The sequence below is a fragment of the Mustela nigripes genome, chromosome 6 (assembly GCF_022355385.1).
Source record: "Mustela nigripes isolate SB6536 chromosome 6, MUSNIG.SB6536, whole genome shotgun sequence".
NCBI classification, from domain to species: domain Eukaryota; kingdom Metazoa; phylum Chordata; class Mammalia; order Carnivora; family Mustelidae; genus Mustela; species Mustela nigripes.
Window position 1 is genome coordinate 92,553,565 of NC_081562.1, and position 14,066 is coordinate 92,567,630.

Consider the following 14,066-nt stretch of genomic DNA (forward strand, 5'->3'; position numbering starts at 1 on the left):
TCAGATTGTTAGGGCTGAGGGGCGGGGCTGCGAGCAGGAGGGGAGGAGTACTGTCCCCTGCCCAGAAGAATGGGGTTGGCTTTGTTGGCTCTGAGGACTGAGCTTGTGAGGAACAGAGCATGGCTTCAGATTGGAGACAGGAGCAAGGAGGGTAGATCTTCTCGGAGGACACCAGAGACGCCTTGAGAAATGGGGTGAAGCAGATGGGGTGTCAGACCACATGGCTGGGTTTTTAAGTTTTTATTTAATTTATTTGTTTGAGAGAGAGAAAGAGCAAGTGTGAGCAGGTGGAGGGACAGAGGGACAGGGCAAGGGAAGGAGAGAATCCCAAGCCGACTCCGTGCTCAGCACAGAGCCCAGCCTGGGACTCGATCCCACGACCCCGAGAGCATGACCTGAGCCACAACCAAGACTCGGACACTTAAAGACCCAGCCACCCAGGCGCCTCACGCACAGATGGTTTTGAGCTTCTCTAAGAGAAATGATTTTGAGACCCTTGGGAAGACTTCCTGATAGGCAGAGGATGGTAGGAAAGAAGAGGAAATGGAGAGGGGGACAGGACTATGAACAATTGCGCCCACCCTGTCCCTAGCTCGCACCTGCCCACCCAACCAGTTCTCCTGCGCCAGTGGCCGCTGCATCCCCATCTCCTGGACGTGTGATCTGGACGATGACTGTGGGGACCGCTCCGATGAGTCTGCCTCATGTGGTAAGAGGAGCAGCAGGGAAGCAAGGCTGGCACTGGGAAGGGGGAGCCCAGAAGAATGTGCTTGGGGCTAGGGGTGGGTGCTGGAGGGCCCCTGAACCGTAGTCCCTGGGGGGCCATGAACGAGTTACTGCATCTCCATGGCCTCTGTGAGTTTTGTCTGCAAAACGGGGATAATCACTGTGCTGACATGGGGATTCAGTGAAATCATGCATGAAAAGCACTCAGCATAGGGCAAGTGGTTGGTAACTAGAAGCTTGAAAAGGGGAAGCTCAAAAGGATGGAGATGAACGAGCAGGCCTTTAGGCTGAGCCCCTGCCGCTTCCCACCGCTGACTGGGCTGTTCCTTTTCCCTGACAGCCTACCCCACCTGCTTCCCCCTGACTCAGTTTACCTGCAACAACGGCAGATGTATCAACATTAATTGGCGATGTGACAATGGTAAGAGCTCCCAACCTGCCCTGGTTCCGAGGAAAGCTCGAAGCCGCAGCCAGGTCCTGGGTGGGAGACAAAGGGGTCTTAGAATCAAGCTGGGGTCTCCTCCCAGTTCACTAAAGCCCCACTGGGTTGGCTGGGAGTGGTAAGTCCACGCCAGAAATCACATGGGAGAAACCAGTATGGACCGAGGGGAGACCCTCCTGGTTGCCCATTAGCACCTAGGGCCTGATCGGCCCGTTCTCTGGTAGAGGACTGGGGGCTGGGGAGAAATGAGGGAGAAAGGCTGGAGGGGCAGAGCAAGGGGAGCCCAGTGCCCCGTTCCCTTCTCCCTGCAAACCCCAGCTCCTGGGGTCCTTGCTGCACCCTCCAGGCTCTGGCTTCAGGCTTGGGAGCCCAACTGGCGGTCGGCCACGGACCACGTGATGTCAGTCCTGAGCCACGGGGGCCAGTGGATCGTCATGTGTGTGCCGTGTCGCGGCTCTGGTGGTGTCTGTGTGTTGTGACGTGTTGTACCAGTGGCTCCAGCCCTGGCTGATTGTGAGAGGATGTATGGGGCCAACGCCACGTTGCCCCTCATCTGTGCTGTGTCTCGCGTGCCAATGGTTGCCCTGGCGGTTTCTGTGTTTCAGAGAAGGATTGTGGGGACGGCTCTGATGAAAAGACCTGTCCTGAGCCTGCCGGTCAGTGCATAGAAGCACATGCACCATCACCCCAGGGCCCCGGCTGGCCTCGGGCTGCCTCTCAGGACCCCCAGCAGCTCCGCTCTCCAGAGAGCAACTAGGACACGAAGGGAAAGAGATAGGGAGAGAAGAGGCAATAGAGAGAGAAAGACAGCAGAAGGGCAAGAAGCAGAGAGGGCAGAGGAGAGGAGGTGACAGAGGTGGGGACAAGAAGAGCAAGACACAAAGGGCAGGATAGACAAACAAACCTAGTTGGAAAAGAGGCAGGGACACACCTCATGGGGGAAAGCCATACCCAGTCCTTCCAAGTGTCCTGAAAACGTGGAGGGAAGTCCTATAGCCCCCACCCACTGGACCTCAAAAGCAGGACATTCATTCAGTCACCCTCAGACGCCTTCCAGAAGTGGCCCCCAATCCTCCCCAGCTGTAGGCAGTATCCCCTCACCCGTGAGCAGGGCGCCCAGAGCCTGGCCTCCACCAGTGCCCAAGCTCGGGGCAGGGGACGGGGGAGCGGGAGGGACTGATTAGTCCCCTCCCTCCCGAGCAGGGCGCCTTACCTACTCTCCACCCACCTTACTCCCACCCAAACCAGAGAAGCCTCTGCCTTTCCCCAAAGCAAGATGACCCCTGTTCCCACACCCTGCCAAAAGGAGAAAGGGAAAGGAGTGTGTCCAGTCCCCTACTCACTGCCTTCCGAGACTCGGGGAAGGGCTGTCGTGCCCCCCCTCCACTTCTCCCCACCCCCCACGTGGGCCATGGTGCATGCTGCAGTCTATGCAGTTTCTGTGTCTTTTCTGTTTGTTATTTTCTCAGTGGGGGCGTGGGGAGGTGGGAATGGGGCGGTGGGTGTGGGGGCCCCAAGCTGGGGTCACAGAGGAGGCAGCGGGCTGACCTGCTCCTTGCTTCTGCCATTCTTGCCTCCCCCCAGACAATGACTGTGGGGACAACAGTGACGAGGCCGGCTGCAGCCACTCTTGCTCCAGCACGCAGTTCAAGTGTAACAGCGGGCGCTGCATCCCCGAGCACTGGACCTGCGACGGGGACAATGACTGCGGGGACTACAGCGATGAGACCCACGCCAACTGCACCAACCAGGGTGAGAGCCTGGGGGCCGGCAGGTGCAGCGTAGCCATCCCGTGCCGGTCACACTCAACCATCCCTCCGTCCCCCTCCACCATCCCCCCAACTTTGTGCGCTGCAGACATCTGGGAACCAGAGATAACCCAGACCCGGCTCTTATCCTCAGGAGCTGCCTGGCGTGAGGGTGGGAGGGAGATTGTCGACAAACCCTCATCACACGCTGTTAAGATGACGGGCTTTGCAGCTGGGTGGCCTTGGGTTTGAGCTCCAGCTTGGCCACTTACTATCTGGGTGGCCTTGAGCAAGTTGCTTCATCCCTGTGGGCCTCTGTGAGTGTCATCTGCAAAGTGGGGATAATAATAGCACCCACATCACGGTGCTGATGTGGGGGTTCGCTGAGATCGTGCACAAAAAGCATTCAGCATACAGCCTGTGCTTGCAAGCTGGGAGCTTGAAAACAACGATGCTGGGCGGGGTGATGGGTGAGGGTGAATGAGCACAGTGGGGACCCAAGGAGTGAGGCGTGGGCTCTGTGAGGGTTCTCCGAGTCGAAGCCTCCAGGGCCCAGTTAGGGGGCAATGGGGACCGAGTGTTCTGGAAGGTACAGACCCTCTGAAGGACGGTTTGTTTCTTGGCTCTGGCCCGTTGTTTCCATGGAAGACTGCAGACTCAGGGCAGTCCAGGCTTTAAGAGAAGTTAGACAGGCAGAGTTCTGTGTGAATCCTGCCCATTTCCAAACACTGGTGTATTAGCTTCCTGTGTCTGCCACAGCAGAGTACCACAGACTGAGCGGCTTAAACAGCAGACATTCATCGTGTCAGTTCTAGAAATTAGAAACCCAAGTCCACAATGTTGGCGGGGTTGGTTCCTTCTGAGGGCTGTGAGGGAGAATCCCTCCAGCTTGTGGTGTTGGCAGGCCATCTTTGGGATTCCTTGGCTTGTATGGGCTTCACCCCAGTCTCTGCCTTCATCCTCTCATGGTGTTCTCCCTGTGTGTATGCTTGTCTTTGTGTCTGGATTTCCTCTTTCTATAAGGACACAGTCATATTGGATTAAGGCCTACCCCAGTGACTTCATCTTAACTCGATCGTTTGCAAAGCCCTCTTTCCAAAGAAGATCACATTCGCACACCAAGAGTTAGGACATCAGCATCTTTTTAGGGAACACAAATCAACCCACAACAACTGGCAGTGGACTTTAAAAGTTGGAAAAATGCTGTAGGCCAAAATCTTCCTGCGGGCCTTATCTGGGCCCTGGACTTCCAGCTTCCAACCTGTGCCCTATAGAGTGAAGGCACATAGAGTGAGAGCAGTACGGTTGCACAAGCTCCTACCAGGGGCCCAGGACTGAGACGGAGGGCAGGGAGGGTCACCTGAGGCCCAGGAAACAGCCACTGAGTCTCAAGGGCCATCTCAGAAGTACGAGTGGGACAGGTAATAGTGCCTTGGGATTCTGAGAAAGGTGTCCCCAGAGGCCTGCGGTGTGGCAGAGAAAGCACTCTGCCCCTCACCTACAAGCTGGCTGAACTTGGACAAATCATTTCCTCTGAGCCTTGGCTTCCTGCTCCATGAAATGAGAGGGGATGTGGGGGTCCTGGCCCATGAAAGCAGGCATGTCATGACTGGTAGCGACTGTTAATGGCGGTGGTGAGCTAAAGTGGTCTGGGGTTATTTAGGATGACGTGGGGCCTGAACTGGGCCCTGATGAGGGCTTGGACAGTGGCCAAATGGACAAGAGGGAGGGTCCTCAGATGGAAGGTGGGTAGGGATGGAGAACACAGTAGCAAGATTTAGAGAGTGAAACTGGGCACTTCCATCTCTGCCTGTTGGGGCCGCTCAGGCCGGAGCAGTCAGCCGGGAATGAAGCTGCGCCCAGAAGGGACAGATGACATCAGCAGGGGAAAGTCAGGCACTGGGACCCCTGAAGGACTTTGAAGCTGGAGGTGATACGATGGAGGAGGTGCTTTCAGAGGACAGTCCTAGAAGGGGATCCAATCAGAGGGGCCCCCCGAGGAAGGAAGCTCAGCTAGGAGGCCGCTGCCGAGAGGCAGGCATTGAGATGAGAGCATTGACCGGATTGGTGGCCGGGCAACACGGAGGAGCGGGCAGCAGTGTGAGAGCAAGGTGGGGCTCTTGCCCCGTCAGCGGTGGGGACCTCTGGGTGCCGCTCCCACAGCTTCCTGACCTCCTGAGTCAGACCTCGACCCAGCAGCTGGAGTGCGCCTGCAACCCATGAGTCACACCACAGCCAGGCCCTGCCCTGCAGCCTGCACTGGCCCCCCACATGCTTGCACGGAGGCCCAGCCCCACTCCACGGCCTGCAGGGCTCCCACCACCTCGCTGACTTGTGTTCCTGCTGCTCCTTTCCTGCAGCCGGACAGCCTCAAATACACCTTGGGCATTTTACTTATATGCCCGCCTGGTCCCGTCTCCGCGACTTTGCACCAGCTGTTCCCTCTGCCTGGGCTGCACCTCTCGGGATGCTCATGGCTCATGTCATTCAGGCCTCTGTTCAGACTTCTCCCACTCAGAAGCCTTCCTTGGCCATCTTACCCAGTGCCATTGACACAGCTTCATCTCCATGGCTTTGATCGCTCCCCACTAGAACGTCAGCTCCGTGAGGGTAGACACTTGGTCTTGCTCACACTGGTACCAGGAACAGTGCCTGGCACACCAGAGGTGCTTGATAAGTGTTTATGGCCTTCCTGGGTAAAGCAGAGGCTAGGTGAAGGTGGCGGGTCTTTGAGCTCTGGCCTGGCAAATTGCTTAACCAATAGACCACTGGTGTGTAAAATAGAGAGATTCTTGACTAGCCAGTTGCTGGGGTCCTGGGAGGTGTGACCTTCCTGCCTCCAAGTTAGCTTCTGAGAAGTGTCAGCCAGGCTCAGAGAACTCTCCACCCCTGCCTCAGCTCATACTCCAGACTGGGGAGAACAGGAGGGGGGTTGGGAAGGCAGACATGAGAATGGCTGACCTAGAGCCCCTACACCCATGCCCCCCCTCTGCCCCCTGCAGCCACGAGGCCTCCTGGCGGCTGCCACAATGATGAGTTCCAGTGCCGGCTGGATAGTCTGTGCATCCCCCTACGGTGGCGCTGTGATGGGGACACTGATTGCATGGACTCCAGCGATGAAAAGAGCTGCGAGGGAGTGACCCACGTCTGTGACCCCAATGTCAAGTTTGGCTGCAAAGATTCTGGTAAAAAGAAGAATGGGCGGGAGCTTGGGCTAGGGTGATCGGGACAGGGGGAGACCATACTGGGAGCAGGGGAGTGGCAAGGGAGATAGCACTATGCTGGTGGCGGAGGGGCAGGGGGCGGGGGACACTGGGAAGCAAAGGGCTGCACAGAAGCTTGCGGGTGACGCCTGGGGGAAGTAGTGGAGGGTCCAGGGCCTGCACTAAGGGCCCTGGGAACCAAAACCATCACCGTCAATGTTGAGCTTCAGCACAACTCTTGCAGACTCTTGCTTTCTCTGTTGCCCATGTGAATCTGACAGAGAAGGCCTCAAGGTTCCTAGTGGACCCCAAGGCATTACAATCACGGCCCTATTAGAGAAGCGCACTGGGTCTGGGAAGAAAGACATGGAGAGAGCCTTTGTGCCCAGGCCTGGCGCCTCACACTATATCCATCCCTCAGCTCGATGCATCAGCAAAGCATGGGTGTGTGACGGTGACAGTGATTGTGAAGATAACTCGGATGAAGAGAACTGTGAGTCCCTGGCCTGCAGGCCACCCTCGCACCCCTGTGCCAACAACACCTCAGTCTGCCTGCCCCTCGACAAGCTGTGTGATGGCAACGACGACTGTGGAGATGGCTCGGATGAGGGAGAGCTGTGCGGTGAGGCCCAAGCCTAAGAGAGGCCCCAGGATAGGAGTGGGGAGGGCGGCTGGGGAAGGAGCCTGGGCCGGGGCCAGCGCTTGTGGAGCAGGACAAGCTCTGTGGGGAGAGATCTCTGAGTGGGAAGGAGCAGCTCAGACTGCTGGGGAGGACTTCCCCAGAGCAGTTACCAACAGCCTTTGTTGAGTTCAGACTCAGCTGGGCAAGAGGCTGAGCCGAGCACGCCACACTGTTAGAGCATATTAATCCCTCCATTGGCCCTGTGAGGCAGATGGAACTATTGTCTCCATCTTACAGATGAGAAAACTGAGGTGGAAGGGTTAAATAACTGGTCCAAAGTCACATGGCTCCTAAACTGTTGTGGAGAGTGCCTGGTGCAACCCCTTCCTGCAGGCGCATCTCCTCCCCCACACCCAGATGGTGGAACAGCACAGAGCTGCCTTTAAAAACAAAGACGCCAGGGTTGCGTGTTGATACGGTCAGGACAGCCTTCCCAGAGGAGGCAGGGATTTAACTGGGTTCCCAAAGATGATGCTTAGATCTTACACAGTGAGAAGCGGGGGCGAGGAGTCTGTGCATTCAAGGGTCAGAACAAATAGGGGTCAGGGAGGACCACTTGGTGGATGGGGGGATGAGGAGTGGAGCAGAGGCGCCTGTCTCCTCCGGGCAGGCAGGGCATCTGTTCCTGGGGGAGAGGAGTGGGAGAGGAGGCAGGCTGGGACTGGCCCAGAGAACTGCTGACGGGTCATCAGTCAGGGCTGGCGGATCTCAGGGTGTGTCAGAGAACCCCAGCAGGATATTCCCTACCACACCCCACCTCAGTCATGCCCAAGTCAGGGGAGACCGAGAAAAGGGCAGCCCACCAAGAGAGGTGAAAAGCTGCACCCCCACCCCACCCACCATGGGCTCAAGAAGGGACAGGGAAACGGAGACCCCATGCTGCTGTGATGTGGGGGCACTCCTCCTGGTCCTGGTGCTGGGTACTGGGGTCTTAACCCTGGTCACGAGGGAGCCTGGCAAGTGGAGGGGCAGAGACTTGGCCAGAAATGGAAAAGAAGGATGCCATGGGCAGGGAGCCAGGGTTCTGTCTGGGCCACCCAGGACTTGGGGCCAGGTCAGGCCATGGTCCTGCCTCGTCCCAGCTTCTGACCCTGTCCCGGGTCCTGTCCCCTGCTGGCCACCCTGCAGACCAGTGCTCTCTGAATAACGGAGGCTGCAGCCACAACTGCTCGGTGGCACCTGGTGAAGGCATCGTGTGCTCGTGCCCGCTGGGCATGGAGCTGGGGCCCGACAACCACACCTGCCAGATCCAGAGCTACTGTGCCAAGCACCTCAAGTGCAGCCAGAAGTGCGACCAGAACAAGTTCAGCGTGAAGTGCTCCTGCTACGAGGGCTGGGTGCTGGAGCCCGATGGCGAGAGCTGCCGCAGCCTAGGTGACATGCGGGTGAAAGGTGGTGGGGAAGGCTGGGCAGGCTGGGGCAGGCCCCCGAGCCGCCCTTGGCTGGGTTTTGGCTGCTGAATGCCAAAGGCTGCTGTTTCCACCCGTGACCAGGCCTGGGGCCAGCAGGGACCCTGCCTGCTCTGGGACCGGGTGGCTCTGAGGCAGCAAGCCCTACGCTGACCCCTGTATTCCACCCCTCCCCAGACCCCTTCAAGCCATTCATAATCTTCTCCAACCGCCACGAGATCCGGCGCATCGATCTTCACAAAGGGGACTACAGTGTTCTGGTGCCTGGCCTGCGCAACACCATCGCCCTGGACTTCCACCTCAGCCAGAGCGCCCTCTACTGGACTGATGTGGTAGAGGACAAGATCTACCGTGGGAAGCTGCTGGACAACGGAGGTGACCGCCCCCTCCTACTGACCCAGGACTGTCGCGGGTGGCCCACACACAGAAGGGGCACCTGGGGACTCAGAGCCGCGGACCCAGATCCAGGCCGTCCCGAAGCCAAGGCCTAGCTCCCCCATCCCCCACACTCTCATTAATTGGGTTAGATTTTGCTGTGGGTCTCAGTTCCTGACGCCCGGTAATTATCGTCAGCAGAGCCGGCAGCCTGATAATTAACAAAATGATCAGCCTTTCTTTGGAATGGCCTGGAGCTCCCTGAATCCTCCAACAGCAGGCTTAAAAGGAAAAAGCCATTTAGGGATGGGGTACCTGAATCCTCCCTTCTGTCCAAAAGCGGCCTGACCCATCACAAACTTCTCTCATTAGTAACACACGTACTGAGCACCTGCGTACACCTCCCAGCCTGGGGAGACAGCAGTGATCAGAGCAGGCTGCGATGGCTGCCCTCGTGGAGCTTACACACCAGGGAAACATCAGATATGAGCAAAACAAGCGAGTACAATGTGGAATATAGCAGAAGGGATAGTGCTGTGGGTATAAAGAAAGGAGGTCGGGGTCAGGTAGGGAGAACAGGGATTGACATTCTAAACTGGGTGGTCAAGGAAGGGCCTCTAAGAGGCAACATCTGAGCAAAAACTTGAAAGCACATTTTACTAAAGGAGTTTGTATTGTTTGTGATAGAAAAAAACTTGGAGCCATTCTACATGTTCATCAGCAAGGGGATGGCTAAGCAGATTGTGATAATATTCACACTATGCAACAGTTAAAAATATATATATATATGTATGTATACATACATACATGTATACATACATATATATATATGTGTGTATGTGTATATATATTTTTCCCCTGTGGAAAAATCTTCAAGATAGTTTATGAAGTGACTTCTAGAAAGTTCTCATATTGACTCTGTGTTTGCCCACACCACCCCCCCAAAGCCTCCACCCTCTACTCTGACCTCCTTCCATGGGTTAGCCCTTCAGAGGAAAGGTGTGACTTTCCCTTCTTCAGGGTTCTAGAAACTAGGCCTCTCCTCTCCTATTTGACTTCCTGGTGGGGTGGAGGGTCTGGGTGAGGTGAGTGGGGGGTGTCTGTGAACCCCAGGTGAAGCTGGGGTTTGTCAGACATATTGGCAGAGGTGTTAAGGCTGAGGGTGAGTCATCTAGACTTCCTAGTCTATTGTGATTTCACGCTCATGACCTTCTCTTCACCAGCCCTGACCAGCTTCGAGGTGGTGATTCAGTACGGCTTGGCCACCCCCGAGGGTCTGGCTGTAGACTGGATTGCCGGCAATATCTACTGGGTAGAGAGTAACCTGGACCAGATTGAGGTGGCCAAGCTAGACGGGACCCTTCGGACCACCCTCCTGGCTGGTGACATCGAGCACCCGAGGGCAATCGCGCTAGATCCACGAGATGGGTGAGGACCCTGCCCAGCCCTGTTCTGGCCCCATGGTCCCCTCTGAAGCCTCATTCAGCTGGGTCGGGGACACCTGTCTCTTCAAAGGCTATTTACCCCCTCTGCCCTTTACCAAAGATCCTATAATAGCCCCATGCCAGGCCCTTGACCTTGGCACCCCGACCCCCTCCCCCTTCCCCAGGATCCTGTTTTGGACGGACTGGGATGCTAGCCTGCCGCGCATCGAGGCCGCTTCCATGAGTGGGGCTGGGCGCCGCACCATCCACCGGGAGACGGGCTCAGGGGGCTGGCCCAACGGGCTCACTGTGGACTACCTGGAGAAGCGCATCCTCTGGATCGACGCCAGGTCAGCGCCCCCCACCATGACCCCAGAGGCTCCCATCTCTCCCCTCCCCTCCAGGGACAGGGTGGGGTTGGGATCCTCAGGACTTGGTAGTGAAAAGGCCTGGTCAGCTGGAACCCAAACTGGGACGGCCAAGGGCTGGGCCCAGTGGGAGGACAGAGATGATGGGTGAGGCCAGGCTGGGGGAGGAGGTGTGGGAAGAAGAGGCTGGAAACAGGTCTGCACTGGGGGCCTGGCCCAGGCTTGGGCAAAGCAGAAATGCAACCTCTCATCCTCATTCACGGATCTCTGCCCCCTGCCAGTGGGCTTTATCTGCCCAGGGGAAGGGGCGCCTTCTAATTGGTCTGCTCAGAGGGGGTGCCTTTTTCCAACCTCCTGCAAGCCCGATGTGTGCTCACTGTGGCCCTATGGAGAAGGGAGCCAAGAGATCCAGGGCATGGGATTTGGGATCCAAGAGCCGGGGTCCTAGAAGTCAAACCATTCTGGTTCTCACTCCACATTGTCATGTTGGTTTCTCCCGGCTGGCAAGGCCTGGGAGGAAGAACTGCTCCAGTGTGCGAGGGCTGTGGGGGGCGGGGGCCAGGGGGCCAGGGTCTGGCCCCCGCCAGCATCCTCACTCTGCCCCGACCACGCTCTCAGGTCAGATGCCATTTACTCAGCCCGTTACGACGGCTCCGGCCACATGGAGGTGCTTCGGGGACACGAGTTCCTGTCGCACCCGTTTGCAGTGACGCTGTATGGGGGGGAGGTGTACTGGACGGACTGGCGGACAAACACGCTGGCTAAGGCCAACAAGTGGACCGGCCATAATGTCACCGTGGTGCAGAGGACCAACACCCAGCCCTTTGATCTGCAGGTGTACCACCCCTCCCGGCAGCCCATGGGTAAGGGGCCAGCAGCCTTGGCAGAAGCCCTCCAGGAGAGAGGGCGCCATGAAAGCATGAGGGGCTATGCTGAGATGGTGGGACAGGCCAGCCTGTTGATGGAGGAGGGTCTGGTGATGCTGAAATGGGGAGGGGGAGAGCGGGTGAAGAGGGGTTGGTCCAGGTGAGAAGGGCCAGGTAGGTGCTGGCAGATCACAGGATGCCCTCACTTCTCCTCTCCCCCTGCCCCAGCTCCTAATCCTTGTGAGGCCAATGGGGGCCGGGGCCCCTGCTCCCACCTGTGTCTCATCAACTACAACCGGACGGTCTCCTGCGCCTGCCCCCACCTCATGAAGCTCCACAAGGACAACACCACCTGCTATGGTAGGAGGCCGCTCCCTCAAGGCCATGGGTAAACTGAAGCCCAAGGGGAAGGTGTCAGGACCCCAGGCTCATGACTGGAAGCAAGGGTAGACCGTCCCAGTTGGAGAGGCTGCAGAGACAGCCACTGGAAGAAGAGGCAGGAACTCGGGCAGGGATGTGACACCCATGCTATCATTTCCTGATAGCCAATGGCCAGCTGTGAATGGAAGGAACCAGAAGAAGGAGGGACCCTCATGTGGGTGGGCGGGAAGCATGAAGGGAAGGGACTGCCCTCGGTGACCCGGCCCGTGCCCCACAGAGTTTAAGAAGTTCCTGCTGTACGCACGTCAGATGGAGATCCGGGGGGTGGACCTAGAGGCTCCCTACTACAACTACATCATCTCCTTCACGGTCCCTGATATTGACAACGTCACCGTGCTGGACTACGATGCCCGCGAGCAGCGTGTCTACTGGTCCGATGTGAGGACACAGGCCATCAAACGGGCCTTCATCAACGGCACCGGCGTGGAGACCGTCGTCTCTGCAGGTTTTGCCCTCGCCCTGGACCCCCGCAGTGGGTGTGGGCGCCCCCCCATCCGGCTCTCCTTCCCATCCCTGGTGCTCTCGATCCCAATATTCCTTTTCAAAATCTTCCCCCTTCTCAGTGCTCCAACCCTGGATTCCCGATCCCCAGCCACTCCCCCGCCAAAACCAGGCCGGTCCCCCACCTCCTCCAGCCTCCCGACCTATACCCCCGCAAAAACCCATCCTCCAAGTCCCCACTGTGCTCCCCAGACTTGCCAAATGCCCACGGGCTGGCTGTGGACTGGGTGTCCCGAAACCTGTTCTGGACAAGCTACGACACTAACAAGAAGCAGATCAACGTGGCCCGACTGGATGGCTCCTTCAAGAACGCGGTGGTGCAGGGCCTGGAGCAGCCCCACGGACTGGTGGTCCACCCGCTGCGTGGGTCAGTCCGGGACCCAGGGTTGGGGGTCGTGGGATGTGGGGCAGGAACAGAGAGGTCTGACTTCATCTTCCCGCACCTTCCCAGGAAGCTCTACTGGACCGATGGGGATAACATCAGCATGGCCAACATGGATGGCAGCAACCGGACCCTGCTCTTCAGTGGCCAGAAGGGCCCTGTGGGTACGAGCTTGCCTTTCCCGAACTGCAGCTTGCCCTAATTCCTCAGTCAGGAGATCCTCGGGGTCCACTGATTGCCCCTCTGTCTGCCAAACTCCTAGCTTAGTGTGTGTCCTCACCATCCTCCCTCAAGACCATATATCCCTCAGCCCCCTGCCCAGGAGCCACGCTCCCTGGCAGTGACACCCACCTCTTCCAGGCCTGGCTATCGACTTCCCCGAAAGCAAACTCTACTGGATCAGCTCTGGCAACCACACCATCAGCCGCTGCAACCTGGATGGGAGCGGACTGGAGGTCATCGACGCCATGCGGAGCCAGCTGGGAAAGGCCACGGCCCTGGCCATCATGGGTGAGGGCTGCTGGCTGGGGGCAGGGACAGGAGCAGAGAGGCTGGGCCTGTCCGGGCTGGGGGTGGGGCCCTCCCGGGTGGGGCCCTCCCCGGGATCTCATCCCCTCCTGCCTCCCCAGGGGACAAGCTGTGGTGGGCAGATCAGGTGTCAGAGAAGATGGGCACGTGCAACAAGGCGGACGGCTCAGAGCCTGTGGTCCTGCGGAACAGCACCACTCTGGTGATGCACATGAAAGTGTACGACGAGAGCATCCAGCTGGGTGAGGCCTGCGGCCAGGCTGCAGAGGGGCTCCGTGGGCAGGGAGGTGAACGGGGATGAGCACGGGCTCGACACCACTCTGCACCCAGAGGGGCTCCTCTTTCTCATTCTCGCGAAGGTGCCGTATGTGCTAACAGCCACACCGGTTGCAAGAGCTGGGGGTCTGCGAGAACAAAAGACCGGGCGTGGGTTGGGTGGTGACCCCCACCCAAGGTCCAGGGTGAAGGCAGTGCCCATCCTGTCCCTGAGCACTGCAAGCCTGACTGTGAGGTGGGCCACCTCATCCCTTTCTTTCTCTGTGCCTCCCACCCACCCCAGACCACGAGGGCACCAACCCCTGCAGCGTCAACAATGGGGACTGCTCCCAGCTCTGCCTGCCCACGTCCGAGTCCACCCGCTCCTGCATGTGCACCGCCGGCTACAGCCTCCGGAGCGGCCAGCAGGCCTGCGAAGGTCCGTGCCCAACACCGCCCAGGGACCCCCCCACCCAAGCCCTGACCCCTCCTGCCCCCTGCCCCCCACCTGCCCCCTGTCACCCTGCAGACAGGACTGCATGGATCTCGTATTACTAAGTGCCTCCTGAATGAGATGTTTGGTAAGCCCCCACCATGCTGGGAGCTGGTGGGGAACCCCGGGGGTAGAAGTCCATGTCCTGTTCCCATGCCGCAGTCTTAGCCAGAGATGGGGCTAACCCGGAGGGGAAACGGGATGGTGGGGTGCTCTCCGGGCC

General features: G+C 58.4%; 1 protein-coding gene across 2 annotated transcripts in view; it reads left to right on the forward strand.

Annotated features, from left to right (window-relative positions):
• Positions 1-14,066, forward strand: part of LRP1 (LDL receptor related protein 1) — a 79,633-nt gene that overhangs the window by 35,207 nt on the left and 30,360 nt on the right. The window contains exons 18-35 of one of the 2 annotated variants that reach the window (XM_059403489.1): positions 593-709; positions 1,067-1,147; positions 1,774-1,824; positions 2,753-2,920; positions 5,919-6,101; positions 6,541-6,741; positions 7,930-8,175; positions 8,388-8,585; positions 9,809-10,013; positions 10,195-10,359; positions 10,996-11,240; positions 11,472-11,603; positions 11,902-12,129; positions 12,378-12,552; positions 12,637-12,731; positions 12,928-13,077; positions 13,197-13,337; positions 13,655-13,789. In XM_059403489.1, the coding sequence (XP_059259472.1) occupies positions 593-709; positions 1,067-1,147; positions 1,774-1,824; positions 2,753-2,920; positions 5,919-6,101; positions 6,541-6,741; positions 7,930-8,175; positions 8,388-8,585; positions 9,809-10,013; positions 10,195-10,359; positions 10,996-11,240; positions 11,472-11,603; positions 11,902-12,129; positions 12,378-12,552; positions 12,637-12,731; positions 12,928-13,077; positions 13,197-13,337; positions 13,655-13,789 (2,916 nt within the window). The remainder of the gene's footprint in view (positions 1-592; positions 710-1,066; positions 1,148-1,773; positions 1,825-2,752; positions 2,921-5,918; positions 6,102-6,540; positions 6,742-7,929; positions 8,176-8,387; positions 8,586-9,808; positions 10,014-10,194; positions 10,360-10,995; positions 11,241-11,471; positions 11,604-11,901; positions 12,130-12,377; positions 12,553-12,636; positions 12,732-12,927; positions 13,078-13,196; positions 13,338-13,654; positions 13,790-14,066) is intronic. The other variant, XM_059403490.1, reaches the window with a different exon arrangement.